General features: G+C 39.3%; 1 protein-coding gene across 1 annotated transcript; it reads right to left on the bottom strand.

Annotated features, from left to right (window-relative positions):
- Positions 1 to 7,599: 7,599 nt before the first annotated feature.
- On the bottom strand, positions 7,600 to 9,294 carry LOC103430808 (protein GRAVITROPIC IN THE LIGHT 1-like). Its single transcript, XM_008368948.4, has one exon. It carries the CDS (start codon positions 9,110 to 9,112, stop codon positions 7,766 to 7,768), a length of 1,347 nt encoding a protein of 448 aa, XP_008367170.3. The 5' UTR covers positions 9,113 to 9,294; the 3' UTR covers positions 7,600 to 7,765.
- Positions 9,295 to 16,166: the final 6,872 nt, after the last annotated feature.

The following is a 16,166-nucleotide window of genomic DNA, read 5'->3' as shown; positions in this document are numbered from 1 at the left end:
TCTCCACATGCTTCCTTGTATCCTTCGCACTTGCCCTATCTGTTCCTCAAGCAGATGCGGAAATCTTCCCTGGAAACATAAGATGTTGAAGATGAGTACTCGAGAGCAATGCCAGGTAAGTAATCAGGTAAGGGGTTCCAGGCAGTCAGTTCCTGGCTGGAAGCTTGATTCCAAGTGCTGACTGATTGCTCTCTTTCTCCTTGTCTTGCAGGTAAAAACAAGGCCAAAGGAAAAGACAGGGAAAAAGCATGATATGGGATACTCTTGCTTTTAACCCTGATGATATGAGATATTCTTGCTCTAGTATAGCTTGTTTGCAGAGGTATTATCGGGGGGAAAGAAAGCTGAATATTTCGAAAGGCTTCGTTGGGAGTGCCCTCTTAGATATGATGAAGGGTTGAGCATTTTTGCAGGTCTGCCTGTCCGTTGGGGATGGAGGTCGACATATATAGGAGTCTCCCTAACAACAAGTAGTAATGTTATTCATTTACCCTGCTTGGTCATAGCACGGTAGTGGGAGCTGCCAGTTTCACATGTTTTAACTCTGTCAGAGCACTTTGAAAAAGTGGTCTGTGGTATCTGGCTCTCGAGATTCGGAGAACGATGCCTCTTCGATTTTTGAGAAAGCAATCATGCTGGGGGTCTGGCTCTCGAGATTCGGAGAGTAGTGTCTTCGATTTTTGAGGAAGTAATCATGTTGGGAGTCTGGCTCTCGAGATTCGGAGGACGGTGCCTCTTCGATTTTGGAGCAAGCAATCCTGTTGGGAGTGTTGTCTCGAATGTGAGTAAAGGTTGGGCATGTTTGCTAGTCTACCTTGCCCCGAAGCACAAAGGTTGACACACAGGGACTTTCCAATTATCTAGCAATGGTACTGTTCCTTTACCCTATCTTCGCTTTTGAGAAAGTAGTCATGTTGGGAGTCTGGCTCTCGAGATTCGGAGGACGGTGCCTCTTCGATTTTGGAGCAAGTAATCTTGTTGGGAGTGTTTTCTCGAATGTGAGTAAAGGTTGGGCATGTTTGCTAGTCTACCTTGCCACGAAGCACAGAGGTTGACACAGAGGAACTTTCCAATTATCCAGCAATGGTACTGTTCCGTTACCCTTGTGGGTAATAATATGGTAGCTAGACCTTCAAAATTTATGTGTCTAAACTTTGTTAGTGCTGTTTCTTTGCTATTCTTTTACCTTTCTTGGTCAGAGCGATGTAGTGGGAGCTGCAAGCTTCACGTGCTCAACTTTGGCAGAGAACTTTGGCAAAGTTATCTGTGGTACCCATGAGCTATTGTTGCGTGTGGGAAGTGGGTGATTGAATAGTAAGATTCATGTGCTTTCTACTTCACCAGAAGTCTTCGACAGAATGCCCATAATTTCTGCAAAGCTGAGTGTGCGTGTGACAGGTGCTGACAAGGCTAGAATAGTAGGTGCCTCTTCGATTTCTGAGATCGGCCCTCGTGGTCTCTGAGCAGCCCAGCTTTTGAGAAAGCGAGCGCCTCTTCGATTGATTCGGAGAACGATGCCTCATCGATTTTTGAGAAAGCAATCATGCTGGGGGTCTGGCTCTCGAAGATTCGGGGAGCAGTGTCTCTTCGATTTTTGAGAAAGTAATCATGTTGGGAGTCTGGCTCTCGAGATTCGGAGGGCGGTGCCTCTTCAATTTTGGAGCAAGCAATCTTGTTGGGAGTGTTTTCTCGAATGTGAGTAAAGGTTGGGCATGTTTGCTAGTCTACCTTGCCACGAAGCACAGAGGTTGACACACAGGGACTTTCCAATTATCCAGCAATGGTACTGTTCCTTTACCCTCTCTTCGATTTTTAAGAAAGTAGTCATGTTGGGAGTCTGGCTCTCGAGATTCGGAGGACGGTGCCTCTTCGATTTTGGAGCAAGCAATCTTATTGGGAGTGTTTTCTCGAATGTGAGTAAAGGTTGGACATGTTTGCTAGTCTACCTTGCCACGAAGCACAGAGGTTGACACACAGGGACTTTCCAATTATCCAGCAGTGGTACTGTTCCTTTACCCTTGTGGGTAATAATATGGTAGCTAGACCTTCAAAATTTATGGGTCTAAACTTTGTTAGTGCTGTTTCTTTGCTATTCTTTTACCCTTCTTGGTCAGAGCGATGTAGTGGGAGCTTCAAGCTTCACGTGCTCAACTTTGGCAGAGAACTTTGGCAAAGTTATCTGTGGTACCCATGAGCTATTGTTGCGTGTGGGAAGTGGGTGATTGAAAAGTAAGATTCATGTGTTTTCTACTTCCCCAGAAGTCTTCGACAGAATGCCCATAATTTCCGCAAAGCTGAGTGTGCGTGTGACAGGTGCTGACAAGGCTGGAAAAGTAGGTGCCTCTTCGATTTCTGAGATCGGCCCTCGTGGTCTCTGGGGAGCCCAGCTTTTGAGAAAGCGAGCGCCTCGTCGATTTCTGAGATCGGCCTTCGTGGTCTTTGAGCAGCCCAACTTTTGAGAAAGCAAACGCCTCTTCGATTTCTGAGATCAACCCTCGTGATCTCTAAGCAACCCAGCTTTTGAGAAAGCAAACGCCTCTTCGATTTCTGAGCAGGCGCCTCTTCGATTTCTGAAGCTCCGTCGAGTGCAGATTTTTATAGGGGCTGGCATTAAGTTCCAAAGCACACTTGAATCTCCACTAGTAGAAGCTTCATTCTTGCACTTCTAAGATCTTGATTTGTCCGACCTCTTTTCTCTTCAACACCTTTGAAAATGTCTGGCCCCTCCGACCGTCGTTTTGACTTGAACCTTGTTGAAGAGGCAGCCCCGCCTTCTCCAGACAACATATGGCGCCCATCATTCGTCTCCCCTACTGGTCCTCTTACCGTTGGGGATTCCGTGATGAAGAATGATATGACCGCTGCGGTGGTGGCCAGGAACCTTCTCACTCCCAAAGATAACAGACTACTTTCCAAACGGTCTGATGAGTTAGCTGTTAAGGATTCACTGGCTCTCACTGTTCAGTGTGCAGGTTATGTGTCTAATATGGCCCAACGCCTATTTGCTCGAACCCGCCAAGTTGAATCATTGGCGGCTGAAGTGATGAGTCTCAAACAGGAGATTAGAGGGCTCAAACATGAGAATAAACAGTTGCACCGGCTCGCACATGACTATGCTACAAACATGAAGAGGAAGCTTGACCAGATGAAGGAAACTGATGGTCAGGTTTTACTTGATCATCAGAGATTTGTGGGTTTGTTCCAAAGGCATTTATTGCCTTCGTCTTCTGGGGCTGTACCACGTAATGAAGCTCCGAATGATCAACCTCTGATGCCTCCTCCTTCTAGGGTTCTGTCTAGTACTGAGGCTCCAAATGATCCCCCTCCGGTGCCTTCTCTTTCTGGGGCTCTACCGACTGCTGAGACTTCTCCTAAGCAACCTTTGTGAAGGCTCCCTCTTGTGTGTTTATTTTGACTCATGTATATGTACATATTTGTAGCTTATCGGGGATATCAATAAATAAGCTTTCCTTCATTTCAACGTATTGTGTTAAATACACCAAAGCCTTCTTCGCTAAGTTCTTTGAATTTTCTTTTGTTGAAGCTTGTATGTTGAAGCTTTCTGAGTAGAGCATGTAGGTTGGGGTAGTGTTCCCTTAATTTCCCGAGTGAGGAAAACTTCTCGGTTGGAGACTTGGAAAATCCAAGTCACTGAGTGGGATCGGCTATATGAATCTTAGAACGCCATTGTGCTCGATCCTGAGTCATGTCCTTCGTTAGATCCAAGTACTCTAAGTCTTTTCTTAGAGTCTCTTCCAAAGTTTTCCTAGGTCTTCCTCTACCCCTTCGGCCCTGAACCTCTGTCCCATAGTCGCATCTTCTAATCGGAGCGTCAGTAGGCCTTCTTTGCACATGTCCAAACCACCGTAACCGATTTTCTCTCATCTTTCCTTCAATTTCGGCTACTCCTACTTTACCCCGGATATCCTCATTCCTAATCTTATCCTTTCTCGTGTGCCCACACATCCAACGAAGCATCCTCATCTCCGCTACACCCATTTTGTGTACGTGTTGATGTTTCACCGCCCAACATTCTGTGCCATACAGCATCGCCGGCCTTATTGCCGTCCTATAAAATTTTCCCTTCAGCTTCAGTGGCATACGGCGGTCACACAATACGCCGGATGCACTCTTCCACTTCATCCATCCAGCTTGTATTCTGTGGTTGAGATCTCCATCTAATTCTCCGTTCTTTTGCAAGATAGATCCTAGGTAACGAAAACGGTCGCTCTTTGGTATTTCTTGATCTCCGATCCTCACCCCTAACTCGTTTTGGCCTCGATTTGCACTGAACTTGCACTCCATATATTCTGTCTTTGATCGGCTTAGGCGAAGACCTTTAGATTCCAACACTTCTCTCCAAAGGTTAAGCTTTGCATTTACCCCTTCCTGAGTTTCATCTATCAACACTATATCGTCTGCGAAAAGCATACACCAAGGAATATCATCTTGAATATGTCCTGTTAACTCATCCATTACCAACGCAAAAAGGTAAGGACTTAAGGATGAGCCTTGATGTAATCCTACAGTTATGGGAAAGCTTTCGGTTTGTCCTTCATGAGTTCTTACGGCAGTCTTTGCTCCTTCATACATATCCTTTATAGCTTGGATATATGCTACTCGTACTCCTTTCTTCTCTAAAATCCTCCAAAGAATGTCTCTTGGGACCCTATCATACGCTTTTTCCAAATCTATAAAGACCATGTGTAAATCTTTTTTCCCATCTCTATATCTTTCCATCAATCTTCGTAAGAGATAGATTGCCTCCATGGTTGAGCGCCCTGGCATGAACCCGAATTGGTTGTCCGAAACCCGTGTCTCTTGCCTCAATCTATGCTCAATGACTCTCTCCCAGAGCTTCATTGTATGACTCATTAGCTTAATACCCCTATAGTTCATGCAATTTTGTACGTCGCCCTTATTCTTGTAGATAGGCACCAAAGTGCTCGTTCGCCACTCATTTGGCATCTTCTTCGTTTTCAAAATCCTATTGAAAAGGTCAGTGAGCCATGTTATACCTGTCTCTCCCAAAAGTTTCCACACTTCGATTGGTATATTGTCTGGGCCTATTGCTTTTTTATGCTTCATCTTCTTCAAAGCTACAACCACTTCTTCCTTCCGGATTCGACGATAAAAAGAGTAGTTTCTACACTCTTCTGAGTTACTCAACTCCCCTAAAGAAGCACTCATTTCATGTCATTCATTGAAAAGATTATGAAAATAACCTCTCCATCTGTCTTTAACCGCGTTCTCTGTAGCAAGAACCTTTCCATCCTCATCCTTGATGCACCTCACTTGGTTTAGGTCCCTTGTCTTCTTTTCCCTTGCTCTAGATAGTTTATAGATATCCAACTCTCCTTCTTTGGTATCTAGTCGTTTATACATATCGTCGTAAGCCGCTAACTTAGCTTCTCTGACAGCTTTCTTCGCCTCTTGCTTCGCTTTTCTATACCTTTCACCATTTTCATCGGTCCTCTCCTTGTATAAGGCTTTACAACATTCCTTCTTAGCCTTCACCTTTGTTTGTACCTCCTCATTCCACCACCAAGATTCCTTTTGGTGTGGGGCAAAGCCCTTGGACTCTCCTAATACCTCTTTTGCTACTTTTCGGATACAACTAGCCATGGAATCCCACATTTGGCTAGCTTCCCCCTCTCTATCCCACACACATTGGGTGATTACCTTCTCTTTGAAAATGACTTGTTTTTCTTCTTTTAGATTCCACCATCTAGTCCTTGGGCACTTCCAAGTCTTGTTCTTTTGTCTTACTCTTTTGATATGTACATCCATCACCAACAAGCGATGTTGATTAGCCACGCTCTCTCCTGGTATAACTTTGCAATCCTTACAAGTTATACGATCCCCTTTCCTCATTAGAAGAAAATCTATTTGTGTTTTTGACGACCCACTCTTGTAGGTGATCACATGTTCTTCTCTCTTCTTAAAGAAGGTGTTGGCTAAGAAGAGATCATATGCCATTGCAAAATCCAAGATAGCTTCCCCATCCTCGTTTCTCTCCCCAAAACCATGGCCACCATGAAAACCTCCATAGTTGCCTGTCTCCCTGCCCACGTGTCCATTTAAATCTCCTCCTATAAATAACTTCTCCGTCTGAGCAATTCCTTGCACCAAGTCTCCAAGATCTTCCCAAAATTTCTCCTTCGAACTCGTATCCAACCCTACTTGAGGTGCGTACGCACTAATCACATTGATAAGTTCTTGTCCTATTACAATCTTGATTGCCATGATTCTATCTCCTACCCTCTTGACATCTACAACATCTTGTACCAAGGTCTTGTCCACGATGATGCCGACACCGTTTCTCGTTCTATTTGTGCCCGAATACCAAAGTTTAAACCCTGAGTTTTCTAGATCCTTTGCCTTACTACCAACCCACTTAGTTTCTTGTAGGCACATAATATTTATCCTTCTCCTCACCATAACTTCCACTACTTCCATAGATTTTCCCGTTAAGGTTCCTATATTCCACGTTCCTAAACGCATTTTGCTCTCTTGAACTCTACCCTTCTGTCCTAGCTTCTTCACCCTCCCCCGTCTAATAGGATCAAAGTACTTCTTTTGTGTGTCCCGGGTAAAGTTGATAGGAGCATATGCTCCCAAACAACTTTGAGTGGAGTCGTTCGAAAAGAAGTTTCTATGGCCCCCTTGCTCATTTAACACTGCATCCGGGTGCCGATGGAGATACAGCGACCCTTGCTCACTTATCACTGTGCTCGGGCCACACAGCGCGCCACTTACGGGTGACGCCCTAGCTTTAGCGCGATTTTGTTCTGGATTCATTTTCATAAGGATTCGACGTGATCATGGAGTGCCGGCTGTCGACTACCTGACGCCCTCCCCCTCCTCCTTTATCCGGGCTTGGGACCGGCCATGTAAGACATAGGCGGAGTTACCCTAACCAGTTGCTTATAATTGTGTAAAATTAAAGGTCGTTTCTAAAGTCCTATACGCCAATGTATATATTAGGCCTACTTTTGTTGGTATTAATCGTCCACACACGTGTGAATAATTGACGGTTTACAGAATGCATCAACGGCTTACAAGTCTTTTACAATGAGATTGTGAGCGGTTGATAATTTGGTTTAGCCAACGAATCAATGACTCTCTCTCTCTGTCTCTCTGTCTCTCTCTCTCTCTCTCTCATCCATTAATATGATTCCAATCCCGATCATATCTTCTGCCATTGCTGCTGCTCCTATTTCCCCACTCGCACTAATTGTATATACCTTTATATAACAGACTCACATATCTGATATCCCCGGATTGTGTACCTCCTTTCCCTTATCTCTTCCGTCACTCCTTTTCTTTATCTTTTTTCGTCATATGATTAGACAGAATGAAAAAGAAGTAAACATGAGATATGCGACTATTTCTCTACTATACGCTCAAAGAAACATAACACAATTAGTTCATGTAGCTACAACAATATATCAGTATTTTAAGTCAATCATGCATTGCATTTTAACTTTCTTACATAATAATGTTTAATTGACTCCAAATACTGACCTAGTTTCAGTTTCTCGTGTAATAGTGCGTAGTTGATTCGAGATATTGAAAATAAATTATTCATGCCGCACCTTTCATAGTGAAAATTGAGTCCATGTTAATGATATATAGCAAGGAAAACAATTGTACTAATAGTATATACCTTTATACTACCACCTACACTACACCTGCCACTTTAGCCCCACACCACATCCAACGGCTCTGATGCATTATTTACATTTCCTATCACCATCCGATCTTAAATTCCCGCCGGAGAAGTCACCGGAGACAAGTAAACCTGGCTCTGCACCACCGTCTTGCCAATCTTAAACCCGGGAACAACCGTGAAACTCACCGACGGCTCCGTCTCGACATCTTTGGCAGTCACAGACTCCATGAACACCTCCGAAAATCTCGACCCTTTCTTCACCTGAAAGATTGAAACTTGCTGGCCAAACGAGAACGCCAAGCAATGCAGAAGCCAAACCCGCATCGCCGCCTCTGCAAACGCCGCGAAAAAAGCAGAGTCTGGCACTCCACCGGAGCTGACGACTTTCCTCATATTCAAATTCCCAAAAAGCGAACACTCCATCTTTGCGTGAACGAGCTGGAGGTACTTCGCTTTCGTGAACTTGCAAAACGAAGAACTCGGGTTCTGGGTGAGGAAATTTTTCGTGTTTTCGGTTACGAGTTTCTTGAATTTCTGGAAAAACAAAAGTTCGGTTTTGTTGACTGGGGATAAAGAATCACTGGGTAGGCCGAAGTTTGGATTGTTGAAGCCTTCAAGCAATGTTTTGGAAACGAAGGATTCGAATGCGAAGCATCGATGGCTCTGTTTTGCGAAAACAGAGCCGGGTTCGATGAATCCGACGGCTGTGGAGAGATCCCAGTTGGCGGATTCCATTTCCTGGATCATCAATCTCACAAAGCTTTTGATGGATCTCAGAGTCTGCTGCTGGAATTGAACGAAATGCGTGGGATTCAGCTCCGAAAGCCGAAGGTTGTCGAAAACGGAGAGAGACGGAGATCCGCTGGCGTTTAGCTTTATCTCCAAGCACTTGTTCGACAAGACCAAATCTTGAAGCTTTTTCTGTAGGGACGAAATGTCGGAATCCTTCTTTCCGGATTCGGACTCCAATTTCTTGATCGAAATCTCGTACGTTTTCATCAGGGCCTGCTGTTCCTGAATCTCCGCGAGCATCATAGTGACTTGCGGCGAGAGATCGAGCTCCTTTTTCAAAAAGCTGCGTTTCAATTCCGATATCGATTTCAGCTCGTTCACCACGGACTGGTCGGCCGTCTGAATCGCTTCGTTGTTGTACGGATCCTGCGCCATTTGGAGCTCTGCGTAAGCTGCTTTTATGGAAGTGATTCCGGCGAAGAGCTTGGCCAGAAGTGCTTCCAACATTGCCCTATTCCGGACCTTGAATTCTTCCTCCTTGTCCGAATCCTTCCGCTTTTCGAAACCGTCCTTGACTTTTCCGTTCGACACGAGGATGCAAATGCCATTGTTGGAAGCGATTCCTCTCGTCGCCGTTCGGAGGTTGATGACTTTGCTGAAAGTTCTTGATAATCTGCTCTGTTTTGGTCTCATGGTGGTGTCCATTTGCAAATAATGAAAAATCAGACGATCGGTGAGTAAAGAGAGTTCAAATTGTTGGTTGGAGGCATAAAACTTGGGGTTTGTTTTGTGGGGATGAGGGAATGAAAGGGGTTTGAAAGAGAAGGGCGGAGGAGTGGAGGAGAGAGAGGAGGTGAGGGAAAGGTGGGGAGACTTAAAGCGCGGGAAAAAGGGAAAAAGTTGATAAATACTGTATGCATGTGAGTAATGCTATGAAGATTAAATTTGTAAACAAATATTTGAAAATTAAATGACATAAAAGTTGATGGTAAGTTTACGTTGATGAACGTGCTTATTCTTATTGGTGACATATCATTTAGTTTGCAAATTTAATCTCCAAATTTGATCTTCTTAACATTACCTGGTATATATTTACTGATAAGTGAGTACACAACAAGTAATGTCTGTCGCATCACAACTACGAAGATGTATTGCTAAAATGAATGAAAAAAAAAACTATGAAGATATAAAAGTCATATTACATGTAAAATCTGGCTATGAAATGAGCGTCTGCTATTTTGTTAAAGAAGAAATTATTGATGTATATGTCATTGACATCATGTTGATATTATTATAACTAATAGAATGTATCAACGGTAATGCAGAAGGTGAAAAATAAAGCGTTAAGATCACTCTCATTTTGATGATATCAATATAATATTGATGCACATCCATACCTTAGGTCATGCATATCGTATAGCGATATCCACACTACCGTTCGCTCCTTCAAGATTCTTTCTTTTGTTTTTGTCTTCTAATTTTTCTTTAATATGATGTCAAGTAGAACATAAAAAACGAGAGTGCGAAAATTATTTCTTGTTATTTGTAATAATGTATAGGATTTTAATTGAATATTTTGGGTGGGAAATTGTAATGGTGGTATACAGAGGGATGATGTGAGTAAGTGATAGATTGCTAGCATCTACTCATCGACCCTACCTGGTTGCATATCCATAATTCATGGGAGGAGGAGAGCCAAAAGAAGTAATTTTCGGATTGAGATCATCTCCGGATCTCAAACTCAGAAGCTAACGGATTCAGTAATTTGGAACATTCAATTTAAATTTTGCGGTTTCTACTAATTCCGTTTCATTAGTCAAACTCACATATAGAACCACGCGCCCTCATCTCTCTCTCTCTCTCTCTCTCTCTCATGATATATATTACTAGGTCGGTTGCCTCTAGGTTTGAGGTCCAGAGATGATCTCAATCCGTAATATTCATCTGTATCAATGATAAATTAGGACTAAATATACATATATAGATAGATAGTTGCCAAAAATCAAATGACATGTACGTACATTGATAACGATAGCTCTCTCATAATGTCAAGGGATCGGAATAAAAAATGCAGTTTACTAATTTTGGTGAGGAACCAAGATTAGCCAACTGTCAGCACTCTAATTATAATGTACAATTAGTCTCGATCAATAATGTACTTTCTTTTAATAAAGTTGGGGTTTAAGTTTTTTAATATGTGGTTCATGCATGGTTGATGAGTAGCAGAATAGGGTTTAGGGTTGTGACAAGCTTAGCATAAATACACGTTGTAATCCTTATGTAATACAGTCTTTTAATCATAGGAAATTAGGCAGTGGACTTCACTGTTGGTTGGTGAATGTACACTCCACGGTTGGGGTTTGGATAGCAATTAGCCGGAGCTAATCACATTCTTAATCTATAGTTAAGAAGGCCTACAGTTAAACAACAATGCAAATTCAGAAGTTATTGAGACCAAAGAACGGATGCGCGTATTACAAATGTGTCAATAACATGTCGATACTATTTGATGTTGGTAAACCCTAGTTGCGTAATTTGCTTACAACAAGATACTTCCACTTCTTTAGTCCTTCTGCTAAACCCTAGTTGTTAAACTCTCTTTATCTTAGTGTCTCTCTCTTCTCTCTACTGTGATTTTCCACATTTAAAGTTCATATACAGGTTATATTTTTTTTTTAAAGGGAGACAACTGGTGGCAAGCCACATTATTCACCCATTACGGGAGCTGGAAATACTTATAAAGGCATTTCAGCCTTCCCTAGCCACAAGTCCGACTTCCACACTTCATATACAGGTTATTCCTTTGGTGTATAAACTATTGAAAATAGGAAAAGGAAATAAAATAAATCAGAAACCAATTCACCCTCAACTAGGAATCCAACTTTTGCAAAAAAACAGATAGTAAGACAACAAGAAAATGCCATTTTTTCTCTTGAATCGGGTTGAAAGTCCAGACAAGATTTTTTACCTTATTTCATATTTTTCTGTCCTCTTATACGGTTTTCTTTACCTCTTTTTTTTTTTTTTTTTTGAGAAAACAAAGAACTCGAAGCTTTTATAAAAACTCAGGGCAAAAGCCAACTGAACACAGAAAGCCCACAAAAGGGCAAACACAGCAAAACAGACAAAGGGTTATGTGAGGGAGAACAACTGAACAAAGACGCTCCCACAAAGGTGAGATGTCATCCCGATACACACCCACACCAAAAAACGCTTACGGAGGGCAAGGGAGTCCATCTTTGTTGAGAATGTGAACCAACGAATATATATACATATATATATATACATATATATATATATTTATTTATTTTGGACCTATACACAACTACGTTCATGAGCCATGTGCTTCTATAAATTAACAATTTGCTTTTTGAAATTGTTTTGAAATTTACCCAGTTTTTGTTTTTCCTTTTTTGGGCAGGCATGGTACTACTATGATAGTGAATATTAAAACCTGGAATCTCTGTATTGCAGCTGCAGGGTAATGTTGGACGGACCGTATGGGAGATACATACATGTCAAAAGGGACATAGCCGAAAGAAGATTGTGACGATATCACAGTCCAGATGCAGACTGATTCCCCATTTGTGGACACCACACCCTTTGCTTCACCCTGCTTCAATCAATCAATTTTCTTGCTGTACAAGAATTGTAACAAATATAAAACGTGGTTAAGAATATATTTACCTTAACTCCACTTAGTACTATGGTCTAGTGATATTCCTCATCACTTGTAAATGAGAGGTCTTAAGTTCGATTCTCGCCAAAAGCGAATTTGAACCGCATTATGCTAGCCCATTGTGACTAAGCTTACCCTCATCATCTTTAGTGTAGATAATATCGTTTGTTAAAAAAAAAAAATATATATATATATATATATACCTTAACTCAAAGTCCTGTATTCGATTTTATTTTTAGTATCATCGAAAAAGGGGAATGCTAGAAACTTCCTTGAATCTTTTCATTCTATCTTATCGATTATTCTTCTTATCTGTAATATTACATGATGATTTAAATTGTTTACTTTTTAGGGCATTTGGTAAAGATCAACCCCATTGAAAGTTGGATAACGTTAATAAAATAGCTAAACAATTTCTGATGTGGTTGATTTTTGCGAAGCTGGTCTTTAAAGAGAGCTAGAAATAGAACATTTCGATCGACGTGCAATTTTTTAAGAGATCTGAAAAAATATAACGAAAAAATTGAATTGAGAAAATCAATAACATTCTCTCTTAAAAAATGTGTTACATCTTCGTCTTTCTGTATCGTCAAAACAAAAAAGAAAACTCATAAAGATTGTAGACACACTGCATGTGACAATGAATGGACCAACATGTATCAATTCAATATGCGATCAATCAACTAGTCCATTTTCAGTTATGGGTTTCATTCTTGCTTTAAAACTTGAACATGTCCCACAAGAGCTCACATGTTCACTTGGATTATTGATCCAAGCAATACATTCAAGTAACTAAGGTAGTGGATGATAGATGTGTTTCAAAATTCAAATTAGTGGCCTTCTTGGACATTATTACCAGACAATAGGAGTGGGACAAAAGTTATTGTCTACAAACCAAAGGTTCATTATATAAAATAAGGCACATCCCTACACAAAAGTAGCTTACTCATAATAAAAACTATCAAACGTGACCCATAACCCAACACATCCATTTGACTTAAGGATGAGATGGTGTGGAGAATTTTCATATGTTATGATAGAAAAATCAACTCCATATTTAGTGCAGTGCATCATATTTTAAAAACGTGCAATTTAACGAATCATTAATATATGTATGAAAAATGAAAGTAAAAAAAAAAATTGCATGTATATAATACACATATTATATGCGAATGACATTCATAAACTTGTTAGAGGAACTCCTTAACTTTAGATTAAAATGATAAGGAGCATCCAGAAACACATTTATAAAAACTAGGGAAAAATCTACATGCACAAAAATGATCAAATGTACAAATGAGAATCGTGTCCATACAATCTTTCATAATTATATATACTTTTCCGGTTTTTTAATTGTTGTAGACCCGAGTTTTGTTTTAAAATAAAATGAGAATGGTGGGATGTACATAATTAAGCAAAAGTATTTGGACTTTTTAACTGCATAGACGTTAAGCAGACGTCTTGTGAATTAGAATGTGCATGTCCCATTATCATGGCAATATATTTAATTGTTAATAGGATTACATATATATCGAGTCTTCATTATGACCAAACCCTTGTACTACACTAAAGTTGTAATGTGGTCAATTATGGGACCACAACCTCAACTTCTCCAAGTTTGATTAGAATTTGTCATTTGATTAAAAACCATCATGGGTGACTTAGTGGTTGAGATGAATTTCAGACTCGTATTCTACACAATTCGTTCTGAGTTCGATTTCTGACGTTGAGAAATCACACAATGGTGGCCAAAGGAAGGTTGAAATACTTATGTGAGTCTTCTCGACCCTCAAAATGATGGACTGTTATGGCTAAACCACTAGCTGGTCTCCTTTTAAGAAAAAAAAAAAAAAAAAAAAAACACTCCAAGTTTCCAACACAAAGTGGCAAGCAAAACTATTTTCCATGCATTATAGTATATAGTCTCTTAAATTTTGCATGGCAGACAAATTGCATGTTTCTTGAAATACAACATTATTTTGTCCTATAACTAAACTAGCCGTTGGTCATAAATCCATAACATGCACTTAAACTTTTCTTTCTTTTTTGGCATGGGACGTTAGTGTATGATTACGAAGGGATTCAACATAATAGTTTATAGGAGAAATTAAGTTCATATCTTTCTTTTTGTTATTCTATTGATTAAAATCCTATTCTTTTTCAATTTTTGATCAAGTTCCTTGGTATTAATAACATCATTAATTATTTGAATAATAAAATATTTTTATTTTTAAATATATTCCTTTAGTGTTAAAAATGTTAAACTTAGTATATTTATATTTATGGCTAAATTTTTTATCATATATTTTTATTTTTGGTTTGTACCTATTTTTAATTTGTACCAATTTTCTTTTCATTTTTAATTTGTACCCATATATTAGTTTCTTTTTGTGCCCATATTTTTTAAAGTTTTATTTGTGTTCGTACCCATGTGTATACCGTCACGTGACATTGTATATTTAATCAATGATAGAAAAATTACATATGGTATATTTATGTTTTGTGCCTAAACTTTGTATCATATATTTATATTTTGAGTTTGTACCCACTTTTAATTTGCAACATTTTTTTTTTTAAATTTGTTGTATTTTCTTTTTAGTTTTATTTTGTACCCATGTATTAATTTCTTTTAGCGCCTATATTTTAAAAAAATTCATTTGTACTCATAATTTTTTAATCTTTTATCTTACCCTAATTTATTTATAATGTACCCATTCTTCTTTATTAATGTATCACTTTGTTATATGTGAAATGTACCAATTTTTTTAACACTATGGATACATTCTTTTGCCATTTATTATTTCTTATTTTTACATAGTTTTTATCCATTTATTCAATCAAAATGTTTGAATTTTTTTATTGTTACAGTTTCTAATAGTATTATAATGAGGGATTTTAAATTTATAGGATTATAAATCTCATAAAATATCAAACAATTAATGTCAAAACTATAAAAATAAAAATATTAATTGTAATATAATGAGGTGTACAAAGTTAAGGGACTTTGATCAAACTTTGAATACCATTAAGGTTTTAGTCAAAGAATGTTAAGGATTAGGGACTGCATCAAAATTATCCCATAGTTTATATATTACGTGTCATGGCTTCTAATTCTTTTTTTTAGTGTGACCATTATGAATCACGAATTAAGAATAAAAATGAATGAGTGAGAGAGAGAGATCATGAATTGACATTGTAAATCAGTTGAATTATTTGCATTCAAGTAGTTTTTTGTAACCAAAATGATGAAGACAATTTATTTTTAGGAAACAAGGCCCGCGAGCATGTAAGAAGAAAGTCATAAGTATGTTGCATATATATATAGATTAAGATAAAATTACATAATATAATAAGGTCCGCAGAGTTTGGTGATTCGGGTTTACTAATGGCAAATAAAGTTGTGAATACGTGATCACCATCCCTTGGTTGCCAAATAAATCGATTTGCATTGGGATGAATTACCAATCTTCCAAAACACATATCCTAACAAGTTTAACTTTCCCAAATCTGCATCTTTTGCTTTGTTTTGGCTTGTGCTTGAGTTTGTGCTTTGTACTTTCAACTGGTTCAGTTCTGTGTGAATAATGTAGAAAATTTAAAGCATCATAAACTGTAATAATAGCCAAGTGCAAGTGGGAGTTACTGTAGGGCATTCAACATTCACGTTGCATACCGGTTGCTGTAAATTTCCAATGCCATATCAAAAGGGTTGGGAACTTCACACTCGTCTTGCAGTTACTGTAATTGAGATTGGAGGGGACTTGTAGTGCAGTTGAATTTGGACCTTTCTACTTCGTGCAGTGGTTCAGTGAGTCAGTGCAGCAGAATTAGCTTTTCCAGGCTATATAAATCGGTAATGAGTTTCTCAAAATGGAGTTCTCTATCATCTCACAGTTTAACATTAATTTTCGTGTCAATGGATGAAACATAAGATGACAGAAAGTTCGTAAAGAATCTTTTTAAGAAAGACTCAGCATTTCTCGTTGGTAAAAACAGAAATGTCTAATCTATCATTTAGGCTAATAGTAAGAGAATGTCTTAGGTACGTATAACTCAAAGTACTCGGAGAAAGTTTAGGCC

This window comes from Malus domestica, chromosome 05, assembly GCF_042453785.1.
Source record: "Malus domestica chromosome 05, GDT2T_hap1".
NCBI classification, from domain to species: domain Eukaryota; kingdom Viridiplantae; phylum Streptophyta; class Magnoliopsida; order Rosales; family Rosaceae; genus Malus; species Malus domestica.
Note: the sequence above shows the minus strand (reverse complement) of the source record. Positions and strands in the feature narration are given on the sequence as shown.